This window comes from Microdochium trichocladiopsis (genome assembly GCF_020744255.1).
Source record: "Microdochium trichocladiopsis strain MPI-CAGE-CH-0230 chromosome Unknown B0I36scaffold_8, whole genome shotgun sequence".
Taxonomy (NCBI): domain Eukaryota; kingdom Fungi; phylum Ascomycota; class Sordariomycetes; order Xylariales; family Microdochiaceae; genus Microdochium; species Microdochium trichocladiopsis.
This window is the reverse complement of record NW_025763551.1, coordinates 2,377,244-2,393,527: the sequence shown is the minus strand read 5'-3', so window position 1 is coordinate 2,393,527 and position 16,284 is coordinate 2,377,244. Positions and strand designations below refer to the sequence as shown.

At 58.2% G+C, this 16,284-nt stretch overlaps 6 protein-coding genes across 6 annotated transcripts; 2 read left to right on the top strand and 4 right to left on the bottom strand.

Moving 5' to 3' along the window:
• The first annotated feature begins 593 nt into the window (after positions 1 to 593).
• B0I36DRAFT_330634 (general substrate transporter) lies at positions 594 to 2,923 on the top strand. The gene is given in 6 exon segments (XM_046154861.1): positions 594 to 805; positions 877 to 1,094; positions 1,232 to 1,625; positions 1,694 to 2,026; positions 2,119 to 2,705; positions 2,722 to 2,923. The coding sequence occupies 5 exon segments, from the start codon at positions 663 to 665 to the stop codon at positions 2,540 to 2,542; spliced, it is 1,512 nt and encodes a 503-aa protein (XP_046009637.1). The 5' UTR covers positions 594 to 662; the 3' UTR covers positions 2,543 to 2,705; positions 2,722 to 2,923.
• A 152-nt stretch (positions 2,924 to 3,075) lies between these two features.
• On the bottom strand, positions 3,076 to 5,745 carry B0I36DRAFT_330632 (uncharacterized protein). Its single transcript, XM_046154860.1, has one exon. It carries the CDS (start codon positions 5,293 to 5,295, stop codon positions 3,223 to 3,225), a length of 2,073 nt encoding a protein of 690 aa, XP_046009636.1. The 5' UTR covers positions 5,296 to 5,745; the 3' UTR covers positions 3,076 to 3,222.
• Positions 5,746 to 6,494: 749 nt separating this feature from the next.
• On the bottom strand, positions 6,495 to 8,771 carry B0I36DRAFT_365984 (uncharacterized protein; the record flags this gene model as incomplete). Its single annotated transcript, XM_046159224.1, has 2 exons — positions 6,495 to 6,528; positions 6,586 to 8,771. The coding sequence occupies 2 exons, from the start codon at positions 8,769 to 8,771 to the stop codon at positions 6,495 to 6,497; spliced, it is 2,220 nt and encodes a 739-aa protein (XP_046009635.1).
• Positions 8,772 to 9,907: 1,136 nt separating this feature from the next.
• On the bottom strand, positions 9,908 to 10,420 carry B0I36DRAFT_352278 (uncharacterized protein; the record flags this gene model as incomplete). The annotated part of the gene is made up of 1 exon (XM_046157096.1): positions 9,908 to 10,420. The coding sequence occupies one exon, from the start codon at positions 10,418 to 10,420 to the stop codon at positions 9,908 to 9,910; it is 513 nt and encodes a 170-aa protein (XP_046009634.1).
• B0I36DRAFT_158394 (uncharacterized protein) lies at positions 10,354 to 11,136 on the top strand. The gene has a single exon (XM_046148622.1). The coding sequence runs from the start codon at positions 10,470 to 10,472 to the stop codon at positions 10,887 to 10,889; it is 420 nt and encodes a 139-aa protein (XP_046009633.1). The 5' UTR covers positions 10,354 to 10,469; the 3' UTR covers positions 10,890 to 11,136.
• A 1,367-nt stretch (positions 11,137 to 12,503) lies between these two features.
• B0I36DRAFT_376186 (uncharacterized protein) lies at positions 12,504 to 15,083 on the bottom strand (the record flags this gene model as incomplete). Its single annotated transcript, XM_046160431.1, is given in 2 exon segments — positions 12,504 to 14,506; positions 14,516 to 15,083. Coding segments are annotated over 2 exon segments (2,571 nt in total).
• Between the last annotated feature and the right edge of the window lie 1,201 nt (positions 15,084 to 16,284).

The window sequence follows — 16,284 nt, the reverse complement described above, 5'->3', positions numbered from 1 at the left end:
CGCACTCGATTCGCAGCCGCCCATGCCACGCCACGGCTCCGACAGTCGACAACGCGCCAGGTATAGACCACTATCGGGCGTTGTCCACGTTGGTGCTGGCAAGCCACAAGCAAGCCGGACACTGATCCAAGCGGGACCCGCGACATTTCATAGGCACGCTTCCTGCATCTCCAGGGGCTGCCGTGGGCATGTGAGGGCACCAACAGCGGGGGTAAACCATGGAGAGTCAAGGGACAATCTGGGGCTCCGCGCGAGGGGAAGTTGGGGTCAAGGCCTGACGACAGAAAAGCGGAGGCAGAAGGACGCCTGCTCGAGGAGCTTCCCCGAGCACACCCTGGCCGACGGCGCTCTACCCCGGCCTCTACCCCGGATTCGGTACAACTCAAAGGCTCTGCCGACGCTGGTGATTGGTGCGCATCGGCTCGTGGCCTCGCCTCGGGACACCTGCCGTGCTGCCTCCACGTCCCGCCTCCCGATTCGCGAACAAGCACGATCCTGGCTGCGAGCACATGGGCCGAGATGGACTTTTTGCTCGGTATATAAGAAGCGTGGGCACGACGCGCTCTGCCACGTTTTCGAAGCTGCCAAAGCGACGTGATTGCCAAGTCAAGCGTAGTCCTCTCTATCCTCGCCACCCGTTGCACTTGAGCACTGAACACAGCATGGAGCCCAAAACCTACCAGTTTCTCGTGGGCATCTTCGCCTCGCTCGGATCGGCCCTGTTCGGCTACGATCTGGGTGTAATTGCCGGTGTCATTGGAAGTGACAGCTACATAAACCAGTTTCAGCCTGAAGCCCCTCAAAAGTAAGCCGAAAAGCCCCCTTTTACACTACGTCTCCCGAGGAATTGGGTGGTAGCTGACCTGGCGGACATAGTGGCGGCGTCGTCGCAACCTTTACTGCTGGTGCCTTTGTTGGTGCCGGTCTCGCCGGCCCCTCCGGTGATAAGTTCGGTCGTCGCCTAACCATCATGGCCGGTGCCATCATCTTCCTCGTCGGAGGCGCTCTCCAGACAGCTGCTCAAACCCTCAACTACCTCTACGCCGGCCGTCTCATTGCTGGTGTCGGTGTCGGTTTCCTGACCATGATTATCCGGTAAGTTGTCGCTCATCGTCGAAGTCCGTGAGTGATGACGCTAACAAGTGACCCTCCGTTCAGTAAGCCAATTTTCCGCCCACTGAGAGCATCACAGACACACATGACACAACCTAACGAAAGCCTATCCTCACAGCCGTCTACCAGTCTGAGATCGTGCACCCGAGCATCCGCGGACGCGTCACTGGTCTGCAACAGTTCATGCTTGGTATTGGTGCCTTGATTGCTGGCTGGACCACCTATGGCACCCACATCGGCCTGAGTGACAGTGCCCAGTGGCGCGTTCCCCTGGGTATCCAGATGCTCCCTGCCGCTATCCTCGCTCCTCTGATCCTGCTCTTCCCCGAATCCCCTCGCTGGCTCCTCGACCACGACCGCGCCGAGGAGGGTCTCAGGGCATTGGCCAGACTTCATGCTCGTGGCGACACCTCCGATGCTTGGGTCCAGGCCGAGTACGCCCAGATCCAGGAGGCCATCACCTTCGAGCATGACCACGAGGCCAAGAGCTACAAGGAGCTGTTTGTCAACAAGTAAGTTTCGTCGATACGTCTCGCGTATACCGCGGCCATCAAAGATGCAGCCTCACTAATAGCCACAGGTCCTCCTTCCGCCGTCTATTGATCGCCTGTGCGCTCCAAGCCGCCACACAGATGACTGGTGTTTCAGCCATCCAGTACTTCTCCCCAACCATCTTCAAGCAGATTGGCATCAACACCGACGACACCCTCAAGTACCAGGCCATCAGCAGTGTGCTCGCCCTTATTGCTCAGGCCACCTGCATGGCCACCATTGACAAGTTCGGGCGTCGCTGGGTCGTTATCAACGGCATGCTGTTCAACGGCCTCATGTTCCTCATTGCCACCATCCTCCTGGCCAAGTTTCCTCCCGAGACCAATTCTGCCGGCACTGCCGGCTGGGGTTTCATCATTGTGTAAGCATCGTCCCCCCTCCTTCCCCCGGGCCAGACCTGGTGGTCCTATTACCCATCGGTTTCTGACTTTTGTTTCTCTCTCCCAATAACAGTACCTGGCTCTACAACATCTCGTTCTCGTATGCGACCGGCCCGCTGTCCTGGATCGTACCCGCCGAGATTTTCGACACGCACACCCGGTCCAAGGGCGTCTCGATCGCGACCATGACCTCGTTCGCCTTCAACACCATGATCGGCCAGGTCACCGACATTGCCATGAAGGCCGTCGGCTGGCGCTTCTTCATCCTCTTCATCGTGTGCAACTTCACCAACGCCCTCTTCTTCTTCCTCGTCCTCCCCGAGACCAAGAAGCTGCCCCTCGAGGAGATGAACTACCTCTTCACAAACGCCCCCTGGCTCGTCCCGGGCACCGACAAGGCCAGCTACTCGGCCGGCCTGGCCGCCGACATTGAGAGGCGCGCCGCCGAGGTCCGCGAGAAGCGCGAGCCCACTGCCGACGTGTCGCACATCAATTAAGGTGTCTTTCTCTCTGCTGAAGTTGTTTTCGCGTCCGGCTTTTGGTAATTTTTCCGGGGTCTACTGCAAGCACATGTCGCCGGAGGTGGGTCAATACGCAAGAGAAGAGTCCGTCTGGCGCGGTTTGTCGTTCCAGTGTGGAGAGACGGGCGTGTGTGTGTGTGTGTGTGTGTGTGTGTGTGTGTGTGTGTATACACAGCGACGCTCTGTGCTCGCCGTGGAGGCTCTCTTGTGGAAGCCACCTCACTGCTACATTACCCCGGGTGGATGAGAACGAGAGCAAAGACAAATCCAGCCACACACATCGCTGCTGTTGTTGTTATACCTCGGCGCTGCCATAGCATAGCTTTAGATGAAACAATATCAGTGTAATAGAAGCAATCCTACACGTCGCAAAGTCCGTGACTTTTGACTTTTCTTTCTTCGTCTGATGACTGAGTTGGTGGATCTTAAGTGGAGTACACCTCCAGTGTGTTTCTGTTTGGCCGAGCACAATCGCTTCTGACAAGGTGTTCACTTTGCCCGGAATCATGCCCCGTGTTCTCATGGCCGACACTGTATTGATGATCTATGCTATACTAGGTCATCTATGTGTCCTCCCACGTCAGATATGCCCGCAGATCCTAGTTTATCCCAATTACCATGCCGCTCTCTCTCTCTCTCTCTCTCACTCCCGGTGTTCAAGAATGCCAGCTGCGCCTCCGCCCCTCCTCGAGGCTGTATATCATCCTACACGGCCTCGGCCGCCCGCTCGCGTCGTTGCTGCCGCTGGACTGGCACACCTTTGACCGGCCCAGGTTCTTGGCCTTGGGCCCCTGCGGCCCCGCGACGTAGTGGTACTGCCCAAACAAGCGGTACTGCCTCTCGTCGCCGAGCCTGAGGGTATCGTCCCCCCACTGGCCCTCGTAGTGGAACCAGCTCGTCGGGGCGTCGGGATTCTCGGCCGTCGGGACGAGGCCACGATCACCACCACCAACACTACTACCAGTGGAAGTACTGCCGAGCTCGACGTTTGTCCCATCTTTGGAGGGCGGGACGGCCTGGTCCGCGGAAAGGGGAGCGTCAGCGGCAGCGGTATAGGTATAGTCGTACCAGTACGAGCGAAAGTTCTGCGCCGGATCCCATAGCGGGCCGCGGTCCGTGACGTCGCGCAGCATCTTGAACGGCAGCACGTACGGATGGTCCCCCGGCGTGGCGTACATTGCGTGGCTGCCCACGGCGCTGTATATCACTGGTCTTGCAGGTCCTCTGAATTTTGCCCCGGACTGGACCATTGGGACTAATGACGACGGTGAAGATTCGTCTCCTTCAACTCCACTGCGTTCGTGGCTGTGTGTGGCGTTGCTTCTGCCATGAGCCTCGTACTTTTTCTCCACGGCCGCCCATGCGTACGCCTGCCCGCCCTCGTGCTCGCTCAGGTACACGGCACGCGGGACGCCGCTCTCGAAGCGCACCATGGCGTGCTCCCAGTCGCCCACATGGTTGCCGTAGCGCACGCCCAGCACCGTCTGGCCCAGGTTGTAAGAATAATGGAAGAACCAGTATGCGTCGAGCACCCCATGCCCTTTGTCCACGAGTATCAGCGTCGCAGGGGCGCGGGAGTAGCCCGTGCCGTTGTCGGGCTTGTTGTGCGGTTGCTGGAGGATGCCCAGTGGCGGATCTGTGAGGCCATCGGAACCTGGTGCCAGAGTTACTAGAGGAGTGTAGTCTGGTCGAAAAACCCTGGAACGTTTCCGTCTCGACGGCATGAGATCCCTAGCCTGTCTCTTTGCCACGTGCAGACCGTCCTTGCCGCCGCCGAGGCGGCCTTCAGGTTTCTGACGAGGGTCGGATATCCGGTTCAACGGATGGGCCTTGTCGACGTCGAACCACGTCGTACTCTCGGCGGGATAGCCTATACCGTCGTCTTCGATCAATGGGTCATTCTCACCAACAAATCGTTGCCGCTCTGCTTTTTCCAAGTCACCACTCCAAGAACCGACAGGTACATTGTCCCTGCTGTGTAGCCAGCCGGGCCGGTCCTCGACATCTACCTCACTTGACAAGAACACGCCTCCGCCAAGTCCATCGCGCAGATACGGATTCAGTTGTTCGGCCAGACGGTCCAGACTCGGCGGTTCAGGCAGGTCGATGGGCTCATCCGATCCCGAGCCACCGCCTCTGCGCGGGATCATATGCCGCAGGTGCTCGGCAATGTCGGATGGCCAGAACTGCTCGCCCGAGTAAAGATGCACGAGGGGCGCGTGGTCCAGAACATACTGCGGTATGGCACGCATCGGGACGGAGCTGTGGTTCCTCGTCGGCGGCGGTGACGATGCCGACGATGCTGACGTTCCCGGCTCGTTGGCTCGCAACCAGGTGCCGTCCTCCTCCTCCTCCCTGTCTTGTTCTACACTCGCTCGCCCTGGTGCCTGGTCCTGCACTCCCTCCCGTCGTCGCAACTCTACCCGATCATCATCCCACCCGCTCCAGACACGCGGACTCTCGGTGCTGCCGCTGCCGCTGCCGAAAGCAACCTTGCGTCGCCCCTCAGGGGGATCGCTCCGCACGTGCGCGATGCCACACAGGGCGAGCCAGCGGCACGCCTGCCGGTCCAGCCAGGACGGCGAGGTGTCCACCCACCGCCGGTCGGCCTCCTGCCTCTCGCGGCTCGGCTTGACGGGGTTGAGCGCCCGCGGGAGGAACCACAGCAGGAACACCAGGGTGCTGAGGACCGCGAGTAGCGTGAGCAGGCGGCGGCGGAGGTGGTACATTGCTGGACAGTCTCGGTCTGTAGGTCGACCTTGGAGTCCTGCTGAAAAAGCAGTATAGTGAGCGAGCTGGTAGAAGTATTCTCCGTGGCGTAAAGGTTCGCCGTTGCCCGAATACTATCAACGCTCCGAGTGAAGTCCTTGTGATTGACCGGTCCAGTAACCTGTCGTCCTGCTGCTGGATCTGACGGTTCGACTCAAGCACCGCGTTGAGATAACTGGGTTCTCCAGCCTAGGAATTGCAACAAGTCAGGCGACTGCCATTGGGTAACAACGAGCATGTTGCCGAATCACCAGCATGAGTAAGAGAAATCATAGGAAGACAGGACCTAGCAGGCGTCGACAGTCGTGACACAGCCCCCCTTCAGACTTCTCGACAACTCGGGACTGGCTAGCCTGGGAGGCTCTGTGTTCAATGCCGTCCCCGATGGCTGACGGGCGTGTCAGTTGCGCAGCCACGTGAGGATGATAGCCAGCCAATCCAATGCGCTGTCGCAGGGAGGTGTGGTTAACCGGGGCCCTGCTTCAGTGGGGAAGCTGCAAGCAGGCTTCAAGGCTGTGTGCCTACCGATCGATCCACTGGCGGCCTCTACATTACCCACGACTCTCCAGCTGGTGCTGCTATTGCTCAGATGCCATGCGCTAAAGAGTGGGAAGAACATAAAGCACCTGGTATCATGACTTTGGAAGGGTTGGGCCCAGTATCTACCAGTCTGTGGCGGCGACAGCTACGGCAGACCTTGGAAGTCGTAAACGCAATCGCGTAATGATTAAAAATACCGAATAGTCTACTTTGGTTCCAAAAATGGTTTCTTTATGTACAAAGGGTGTTGACCGCCGCTTGCAAAACAGGGCGACGTAAATGCAGGCGAACCTGCATTCCAGAGAATTTTCCTTCTTTCCAATGATTTGGTAATGGCGCTCGTATCTGTAACCTGTGACTCTTGGCTAGCGTTGAAATCACGGTCATCAGGTTGGTTGTTAATCGCAACAAAGACGCGCGTACCACCAATACAGGTCTCCAGCACTCTTTCTTGCCGTTATATGGAAGGCTACCGCCCAGCAAGTGCTTTGCTGTCATCCATGCAATTCAAAGCAGTAACGCCCAGTTCCCAACTGTGATAAAAATCTCCCATCATGCACGGAAGCAGGTCAAACGGCCGACCTCACACGAAACTCCGCTGCTCAGGCTTGACTCTCGCCTAGTGGTCATAGCCGGCGCCGCGTTGCCAGGGGCTTCATCAAAGTTAGCATGATATTGATCCGAGATCAAGGCAAAGCTGTGTGGCTTACCTGGCATTGTTCTGTGGCCGATAGCCGGCAGGGCTGTCGTTGTTCTGCTGGCGGAACGCGGGTCCATTCTGCGGAGCTCCGTATGGGCTCGGCGTACGGTTAGGGCCGTTGGCCGCCGGGAGCATTGGCACCGAGGGGCTGATGGGTGACCGGGGCGGCTGAATACTATGTCCTTGGCTGAAGGATGAGTTGGAGTGGTTGTAGGCACTAGGCATCGGGCGGGCCCCCAGGTTTGAGTCGGCAGTGCGACGACGGAGCGAAGCCGAGGAGAGCGACTCGTTGTCATCGTCGAGATCCAAGCCAGGCTTGTAGCCAGCCTTGTCACCACGGGCTGTTGCCGCAAGGGCATCGAGCTCAGTGGTTCCAGTGAGCTGGGACTGCGACTTCATGAACGAGGCACGGTCGTCCGCCATGAACTGGTAACGGCTGTCTGGGTTCTTGCGGTAGAAGACCATGACGGTTGTGACGATGACCATGATGAGGAGCACGGTAGCAAAGATGGCGTTCATGAAGAAGAGAATCAGTCCGATGGCTCCGTTCACCAGCTTCGGCTGGTCAAAGACGTCCGAGAAGATGAGCAGGAAGATTGAGTTGACAAAGTTGATGGCGTAGATGGCAATATTGAAAGAGTTGGTCGGCTTGTCCATCCAGGGACGCATGACACTGGCAGTGACCAACGCTGCTGCTTCGATGAGGAGGAACCCAATCGCCTGAGCGGTCCCGTTGTTCTGAGCAAACGCGATAAAGGCACTCTTGATGAATGTGTATCCAAGGACCGGAAGGATGAAGTAGTATGCCGAGGCTCTGAACTGGATGTAGAGGAAACCCCACTTGTTGAGGGCCTGCGGGTCGGAGAAGAGGATGTAGGCCGGGTTGCGGTGCATGGCGACGGAGCGGCGAGCAATACGGATGACCTTCCACGCAGCCCAGCTCAAAGTCGCAGTCATGCCGACAAAGAAGAAAACAGCCAGTACAACCTCGGCTGGCGAGTCGAGCTGGGTAAACTCCCACAAGCAGAGGGTGGTCATCTGAGGGTACCCGATGAGGGTCAGGCGGAAGAGAATACCCTTGAGCACGGTGAGCCATCCATTGCGGAACTCCAAGAAGGTATCAGGCTTCATCCACTTCTGCTTGACCGCCATCTCGCAGTACCCCTTGAATGCAGCGACGCCTCCGGCCGTGAAGACAACAAGGAGACAGAAGAAGGTCAAGCCTGTCATGAACAAGTTTGTCGTCTCAATACCAGCCCTGAATGATACTCGCTGGATACCGTAGACGAGGAAACTGCCGGAACCAGTCGTGATGTTGGCGCGCTTCAGCATGTTGACGACAGCCCTGGGCATCATAGAAGAGCTGCGACGCAGAAGACCGACAGCCAATCCGGCAAGATCGCGCTTCTCAACCTGGACAGACTTGGTGGTCAAGGTGTTGAACAAAGTGGCCGGTGTGCCGCCGGTAGCGCGCTGGTACCAAGTGAAGATGATCTGCATAAAGTCGACGTTGATGATACCCAAAGACCACTGGAAGTCCTGGGTCCAGGACTGGACAATCGGCGGCAAGTGGATGCTGCTCATGCCCAGCATGGCCTGAGCCTGGAAGAAGCCGAAAAGCGACAGAGCACCAGACGCGATGTGGGCAGCGGCATTGGCGTAGCCAAGACCGTTGAGCAAGGCAGACGCGCAGAGGACCAGACCAGCGATGATGGCGAGAACCCACTTGACGGCCAATAGATTGACAGTCTTGCCGTTGGAGATGTCGGCCTCGACGCAGGCCACGCTCTCACCAGTGCTCGTCAAGTTGACAAAGACCTTTACCGTGGCGTCAAGGTCGGGGAAGGTGAAGGCAATACCGGGAATCATGTCAAGTGCACTATCAGGGACGGGCAAGTTGAAGTCGAAAGTAAGCTTGCCGGCAGTCATGGGGCAAAGACCGGCCAAACCACTATCGACAGCGCCAGGATCTACCTTGCAAGGGTCGATTGTCTGGTTCAGGAACTTGAATCCGTATGCAGAAAGGGAAAAGTCGAAGACGACCTTGCCTTCGACGGAAGAGGTCGCGACCATGTTGACGAAGGCGCTGTTGTTGCCCGGGGTGTACACGACCTCGAAGAGACTGGCGGAGAACATGGAGTCGGGCTGGCATGTATTGAGCGACTTGGAACTGAGTATCCTATCATCGGCAGCCATGGTGGTGCTCGGCATTGCTGCCAAAATTGAGGAAATGAGCCATAACGGCTTCGAGAAGAGGCTGCTAGACCTCATCGTCGCTGAGTGCTATTAATGTTGATAAGAAGCCAAGCAGTCTGTAATTGATGCGAGCTGTGCTGGCTCTGGCGTCAAGATGTCGTGGCGCGAGAAAATGTCGCTCAGGCTTGTTCAGTGATGACAGAAGCTGGGCGTGGCAGACGGAAAGGGAAAGACTCGTTTTGTGAGTGAGGGTGGGAGCGGAGCTGAACTCTGTTCGTCGACAGGCCTGAACGCGGAGAAGGACCGGCTGGACGAGAAGAATTGAGCGTTACCCGTTACCAGAAGGGGCGTCGCGAGTCTGTACTGTCGTGGGTTGTGCGAATGGGCGGCGCTTGGAGGAAGAAGGCGATCAGGCTGGTTTCTGGCTGAGTCGCGACAGATCAACGTGCGTCTGGCGAGGAGAAGATGTGAGAGAGTGGCGTTCGGCAGCCCCGGCGGAATGGGAGGGGCGGCTCGAGAGGAGGGAGAGAGCGGACGAAGCAAGCGCAGCCTGCATTCAATAGGGCGGACGATGGTTGTGGTTGTGGTCGACGGGACGAAGCAGGTGGCCGATTGCGAGACAAGAGACAAGACAGACAGACAGGACAGGACAGGACGCTACCGACACGGGCAGCAAGCCAGAAGATAGGATGGCAGACAGCCCCGGAGGGCAAGCAAGCAACCCCTGGAGCGGGACCCTGGGCAGAGGCAGTGAGTGGGTGGAAAGGGGGCCGGTCGGCAGATGCAGGCACAGGCTAAGGTTCTCACTGGGCAAAGCTGGGCAAGCTGGGCGCGCGCTGGGCGGCGAGACCGGGTAGGGGCAGGACCCTCTGCAGATCAGGGGGGTGGGAAGAGCAGCAGCCAATGAGCAGCGCGATCGGCGGGTACCTGCCTTAGGCGGCCCCAGCGCGCCGTCGCACGCGCCCACCACCACGAGGAGGGCAGGCCCCACCCGTCTCCCTCCTGTTGGCTCCTCACCCTGGCTAGCCCCCTTTTTGCAGCTCGGAAGCAACGACGCCTGCCCAGGTGTGGCACTGGGCTGGCTCGGGTCTGGCCACGCCGTCCAGTCCAGTCAATTGCTGCATAATGAGGCGTCTTCAGTTCAGGATATCCAAATGGCTGTCCGCGCAGAAGCAGGATGCAGTAGCGCTGGGCCGATGAGGAGGCCTGGTGCTGGGCCTGTAACGTGTGGCCCTCTGCTCAGGCACTCCTGGAATGGCCTGGTCTCCTGGGCAGCAGCCAAGGGCAGCAGCAACTATTTGCAGCGTGCACGCCGGCGTATTTTTGCATTCCTGCACCTGCGACACTTTGGGTTTGGGTGTCCCGGGAGCGGCCAGCACCCGCGCAGCACCGCCACCGCCCAGGTGGTTGGCACAATCTCTGCCCATGACAAAGTACCTTTGCCAGGCCGCCTGGGCACGTCTTAGGGCCTTGGGTATCGTCTTGGGTGCACTGCTGGCTGCAACCGTCCTGTCCCCGTCGTCATCAGCGTTTCGCACAGACGAGATACATCGCGCTCCACGGGTTAATCGAGTATCGTTGGCGGGTTCATGCATAACGCAAGAGCGGGGCGGGATGGGCATGAACGACCGCCCGCCTCGTGTTGTCATGACAGGACTGACAAGTGAGTGACACTGACTGCCTCAAGTTGAGCACGTGATGCATCATTTGCATGCCTCCCGTCCCTTCATTCTGTCACGTCTGTTGTCAAGGCGGTGGTTGGCATTTCACCTGCCGTCGATCTGCTGCAGTTCTCAATCGGCTGAAACTGAGGGAAAGATCTCAGCGAGTGGCCGACCGACGTCGACGTCATCTTCTGCAATCACCGAATCTGCATTTTCGCAACGCAGGGAGAGCTGGACGGGCACGATCTTGAGCAGCACTGCGCGTTTCAGAATCAGGGACGGCCCTGATCCACCTGGACTCGTTGCTCCCTGCCGGCTGATTCGTCATCTCCAACCACCCTCTGGCTTGCTCTCCAGTCCTCCTCCTGGCTTGGCGTCGATCCCCGTTGATGCTGGCGAGGACTGGCAGGCACTGTGTCACTTGTCTGCAATGTCAAAGTGTGGCAGTGCCTGACGGACGGAGGATCAGAGGCGGAGGCGGCCGATCACACAGACGATCTCACATTCACGCTCCGGCAATTGTGGCAGAAGCGACCCGCTGTCGTCTGCTTGTCCCTAAACTTTAGAATCATACACGGCATCCGGAATCAAAACATGTTTCTGAGCTCTTTGCTGCCAACGGTCCCTCCCGCAGAGTGAACCTAGCCGGCCGTCCGTGGCACAGTCCTGACAGTCGCATCATCTGGGCCCCATTGTTCCCATCCAGCGTAGATCGGCGCAAACGATTGCCCCGTCCACTAGCATCGCAACTGCTATTTCAGAACCACTTTTCTATTTCAAAACACAAAACCGTCCTCGTTGCGGCCAAAGGAACCTTGGAATGGGCAATGAGACGGGCATATGGAGAGAAACTCCTGCATTTCTCAGCAAAGCAGACCTGTGACCTTCCCCTTCCTTCATCCCTCTCTGATCGACCACCACTACGATGTCGCCCATGACATCCTTTAATGCAAAGACTCGCCGCAGAACCCCCCCCCCCAAATACGTCACACAGCTTTGGGAGCACCAAGCACTCCCTTCGTGGTGTGCCGAGATTGAGATCGCTCCCCCGCAGGTATGTAGACAAGTCCGTACGAAACCCACCACCACACAGCACAGCCCCTCTCGACCCCGAGGATTCGCATGAACATGCACAGAACCACACACGGTATCGATGGCAGAAGGAGCTCTAGAGTGCGCTAAGGCAGGTACTCGCACCGCACCGCTCCCCAACGCACGGCACGCACCCACTGTCGTCCATGCCTGGGTAATGAAGCGGATAGCGTGAAGAGCGGGGCACTCCTCGCGCGGCCCTGTACGTTAAACGCAAAAGTGGTGAACGATCATGGCATTCGCTCGCTGTGGCTCTGACTTGGGCCAGATGGGGTCGTGGACACGCGTCGACCCTGCCGGGCGGAGCGAAAACGCCAGTCGAGCCGCCCAGTAAGGCACGAAAGTGGGAACCCTGTCTCGCTCTGCTGCCCCGTCTACGGTTGCGGGTCTGTAGAAGTAAGTAAGCGTTTCAGGCTGTTATTGTTCTCGTTGAAGGTTCGTTGAGAGTTGCAATTGGGAAAGGGAATAACGTACCTAAGGGAGTTATGCTCTGTTTTATTAGGGTGACCCTGGTCTTCGTGGACGGTGTCGTATAAAGTTTTGGACAGCCATGGAGCAGGTCACGCCGTAATTTACGACACCCGTCCACGAAGACAATCTCACACCCATAAAAATGAACCCAGAGCATGGACAAGCCGTGCGTGCCATGGCGATGGCGTCGAGACAGTAACTGCTTTTTAAATGTACCTGCGAACTAAACACTTGCCCGGGAGGGCCACTCCACTCCACAGGTTCGACTGCGTCCAGGTCATGGAGGTCTCACGGCAACGACTTCTGTGATGGAACCCCCCCACCCCCGGGAGCTCGTGCCATGGCAGGAATAGAAATGACATGTATTCATTACTTGCAAACACGCTCGCTCACATACAGGGCTCATGCCAGAGAGTATCTACCTCCCTAGGTACTTCGTGTAGGTACTTTCGACGACGATCACGACGTACACCACGCTTTCACCGTGCCGTTGTTATCTGGTCTTTTAGAAAAGCTGCCACTCCGTCAACCACGGCTTGTTCCCGTCCGCGAAATTGATACCGTGCTTGTAGTTCCCCGTGAGCTCCTCCTCGTCGACGCCGCAGTGTGTCTGCCCGTCGCGGCCGTCGAACCAGCCCAGCCCGTACGTCTTGCCCAGGCTCTCCAGCTTGCGCAGCATGCCCTTGTTGCTGAGCTTCGCGGTCCCGACAAAGTCGTACAGCATCTTGCTCTGATGCATGAATGCAAGGACCGACGCAATGGTGTTTGGCTGGCGCGGCAGGAACGGGTGGCGGCGGCGGACGAAAACAACCGTGGCTACGATGGACATGTACAGCAGGATGAAAAAGGTGCAGCCCAGTGTGATGAGGAACGACATGACGGTTTCTTGGCCCGACAGACCTTCGTGGATGAAGCCGCCCTTGTCAGAGTCGAGCGAGTCACCCTGTTCACTGGCACTGGCGAGCCGCAGGAAAGCCTGGCCGTCGATAGTTGCCAGGCTCGTGGCGAAGATAGTCAACCCTTCCGTCATGACCGTTCCCCACCCGACGAGGAACACGATCCAGTGCCTGTTGAACAGCGCACGGAACGCCACCACGGCGAAAGGCATGGCGGTATAGTCGAGCGTCAGTGTGCGCGCGGGAGCGTGCCGCTTAGACAAGATGTAGTATGGCTCCATCATGCGCAACGATGAGTCAAAGCTGCCCCAGCTGAGCTTGACGCAGACCGCGAACGCCGTGACTAGCCAGGGCGCTTTGTCGGTGATGATGCTCGCCGGTGTAAAGAGGACGACCGGGATGAATGCAGTGAACATGACAATGCCAAGCATAAGGGGTATATAGCCTTCTTTGCGCATCATCATGGGATGGGGATTGTCGGGCAGATGGGATTCCCTGAACCGGTCTTGTTCCTGCAGCGTCGCCGTCGAGGACTCGTCAGGTGCCAAGGATGAGTTCAGCAGCACATATCGCCGATCCTTGAGTTTGTGGTGGATGTCCTTTGGACTGGCCGTGTCCATGTCCTTGAAGTCCATCATGATGTGACTGACTGTAGCCATGGCCGCAAGCCCCGCTATACCCTTAACGTCTCCCATCAACCCGGACTTCCTCGAACTAATCTGATAAAGCAGGACAAGTCCCAGCACGGCGATGACGACAAATAGAGATGTCAGCAGTCGTGACAGCGTCATGTCAATGACAACAGTCTTCTCGACTGTGGGGTTCGTCAGTCTGACTTGACGGTCTGGCCGGAGCACGATCGCCGCGGCAGTCAGCGTCGGAACCAACGAGATGGCCAGTAACGACGCGATGGAAGAAATTGCTACCACGTAGTGTCGCCGCTGCAGGGCGCGGAAGGGTCGCATGATGTTGTACACAGTCTCATAGTCCACATTGATAGACTCGGCAGCCAGAGCACCTCCTTCTTTTGACAGCTGATAGAAGGCCTCGAGACGCCGCACTTCAAAGTCTGTGTTCTGCCACAAAACGCCGTAAGTCACGGCGATGATTGTCGGTATGAATCGCAGGATGAAGTAATCGAGAGGCGATATCTCGGTCGCGTCCTTAAACTTCATCAGCGGCTTGCGTAATGACGCTTGATACAAGATCTCCTGGCACCCTCCGAGCACAACGGACAGCATAATTAGGAACAGCAGGTAATACCACTGCATGAAGACGGGCCGCCAGTTGGGCTGTGGGTAGAATAACTCCGTCTTCGTCTTTGAGACGGGGATTGTCGTTGCTCGGGGCATCCCCGAGTGCGAGTGGTTGTCATTTCCAAAACCCGCAGGTCCGGCCATGGAGCTCAGGTCCACATCTGACGGCTCCTCAACAATGACCTCGATGACTTCGCCGCGCCTATTGGCTTCGTCCTGGCCGGCATTCCTGAGTATCTGGGCCTTTGGGGCCAGCGAAGGCTTCCTGTGGATGGATCCGAAGCGCGAAGAAAAGCTTCGTTTGATGGAGCCCGGAGTGCGTGCGAGCAGCTCGCCTTGCGAGAGCACGGTCCCGGCTGCCATACCCTGACCTATACCGCCCGTGAGATGCCCGCTGGCCTCCCGTTGCTGCAAGCTGCGCATGAACTCTTGGTCTTGAACGCTCATGGGGCCCGAAAAGGACGTCATGTCGAAGACTGGCTCGTCTGGGATGCCGGCTTCTGGAGCAAGTGGTGGATCGTACAGCTTTGGTGTCGTGGACGTCTCTGCGGGCGGCGCGGCCGCGCGCAGGAGCGACATGTCGATGCTCTCGTCCTCGTGGATTGTCTCTTGAGCTCGGGCTCTGAAGCTTTTCAACGGGCGTTGCGAGCTTGATGATGAGGGGGCCGCACTGTAACCTCCCAGAGGAGCGTATCCTCTAGCCGACGGCCTCCTGAACGGCGTTGACCATGACGAGCCATCGGGATTCATCTGTGCCCCTCCTTCCTCCGGTATACCCGGCGGTGGCGAGCCGTAGCGGGACTGCAAAGAGACGAGAGACTCGCGGCCTCTTATGCCTTGGTAGCCATTGTCTGAGAGGTTCGAGACCTGGTGGCGCAGGTCGGGCTGTTGCGCGGGCGGCGTGTAGCCCGTCTGCGAGTACCGGTGATCCATGGGTTGCTTATAAATACATGCTTGACACGCAGCGTGGCCAACGTCAGGGCTGGCCTGTAGAGAGAGGGCAGGCACACGAGGCTGCAGTGGTTACGAGTTGTAATTAGGTTTCACACGTTATGTGAGCTTTGGTTGACGAGAGACTAGGCGCCGGGTCTGTGACTAGCCTGTACCTCCCTCGCTGCCGTAAGAAAGAAGAGGTTGTGAGCAGCGGTGCAGCCCAAGCTGGCCGTCGTCGACTTCGTCGTGACGAGGGACGGGACTTCAGCTGGCCCCACTGTGGGTGCACCTTGGGGTCGGGGTAGTTGATGGTAGTGCCAAAGAGGCCAGCCCGGGAGGTGCAGAGACTGGGTGGCAAACAAGCGCGGAGATCTGAAGGAAGGAAGGAGAACGTCTCAGATCAGAGAAATCAGGGAGAGAAGTGAACGAGCGGTGGGCTACCGGGAGAAGTTGTTGTCGAAGTGGAAGTTGAAGTTGATGATGGCATCAGGTGGGCAGCCCATGCTAGACAAGGACATGCAGCATGCAGGCGGGGCTCTCAGGACCCCAAAATGGACAGCGAGACCAGGCTCGGTGACGAACAAGAGCACCGGATGGGGTGGCGGGAAGCAAGGCACAGACGCAGGCATGCAAAGGCAGACGACCAGATGGGCGGTGTTACAGAGAGGGTGCTGGAGGCAGGAGGCCAGGCAACTGGGCGACTGGGCAGGCTGCCTCACTGGCATCCCAGCCGCATGCTGCAAGGATCCCAGCTCGACACCACGACACGACACGGCTTGGCCCCCAAGAGGCGCAAGAGGCCAGCTGCTGGTGGATGTACTGTATGCCACATACAGCGTGCAGTGGCATCGCAGACGCTCAACTCGCAGCTCGCAAGCGCACGAGGGCCTGGGGAACCTGGAGACGACCAGTACCAGAGTCGAGGTCCTAGCTGTCTGGACCGACAGGAACACAAGCGACGCCAGCGCGGTTTAGACTCGAGGCAAGCGCGGAGCCAAGCCTTTTCGTTGTGCATTCAGGGGTGTCAGATGTCAGCATTGCATCCGCTGTCGCGCCCACCAACCAATCCGCTGTCTGGGACGGACGGATGCGATACCCGTTCCGCGCGCCACGACTGGCAACCACCCACTTGTTCCCTCAGCCCGAGCATGCACTCGCCAACCTTGGACCTTCAGCTGGGCACCACTTCACCGCCGAGCAT

What these genes read in the sequence shown, in the direction of transcription:
- B0I36DRAFT_330634 (XM_046154861.1), top strand. Translation starts at nt 663, where the DNA reads ATGGAGCCCAAAACCTACCAGTTTCTCGTGGGCATCTTCGCCTCGCTC. An exon ending in CAGCCTGAAGCCCCTCAAAA is followed by an intron (nt 806 to 876) that starts GTAAGCCGAAAA and finishes TGGCGGACATAG; the next exon opens with TGGCGGCGTCGTCGCAACCT. An exon ending in GGCTGGGGTTTCATCATTGT is followed by an intron (nt 2,027 to 2,118) that starts GTAAGCATCGTC and finishes TCCCAATAACAG; the next exon opens with TACCTGGCTCTACAACATCT.
- B0I36DRAFT_330632 (XM_046154860.1), bottom strand. Translation starts at nt 5,295, where the DNA reads ATGTACCACCTCCGCCGCCGCCTGCTCACGCTACTCGCGGTCCTCAGC.
- B0I36DRAFT_158394 (XM_046148622.1), top strand. Translation starts at nt 10,470, where the DNA reads ATGCATCATTTGCATGCCTCCCGTCCCTTCATTCTGTCACGTCTGTTG.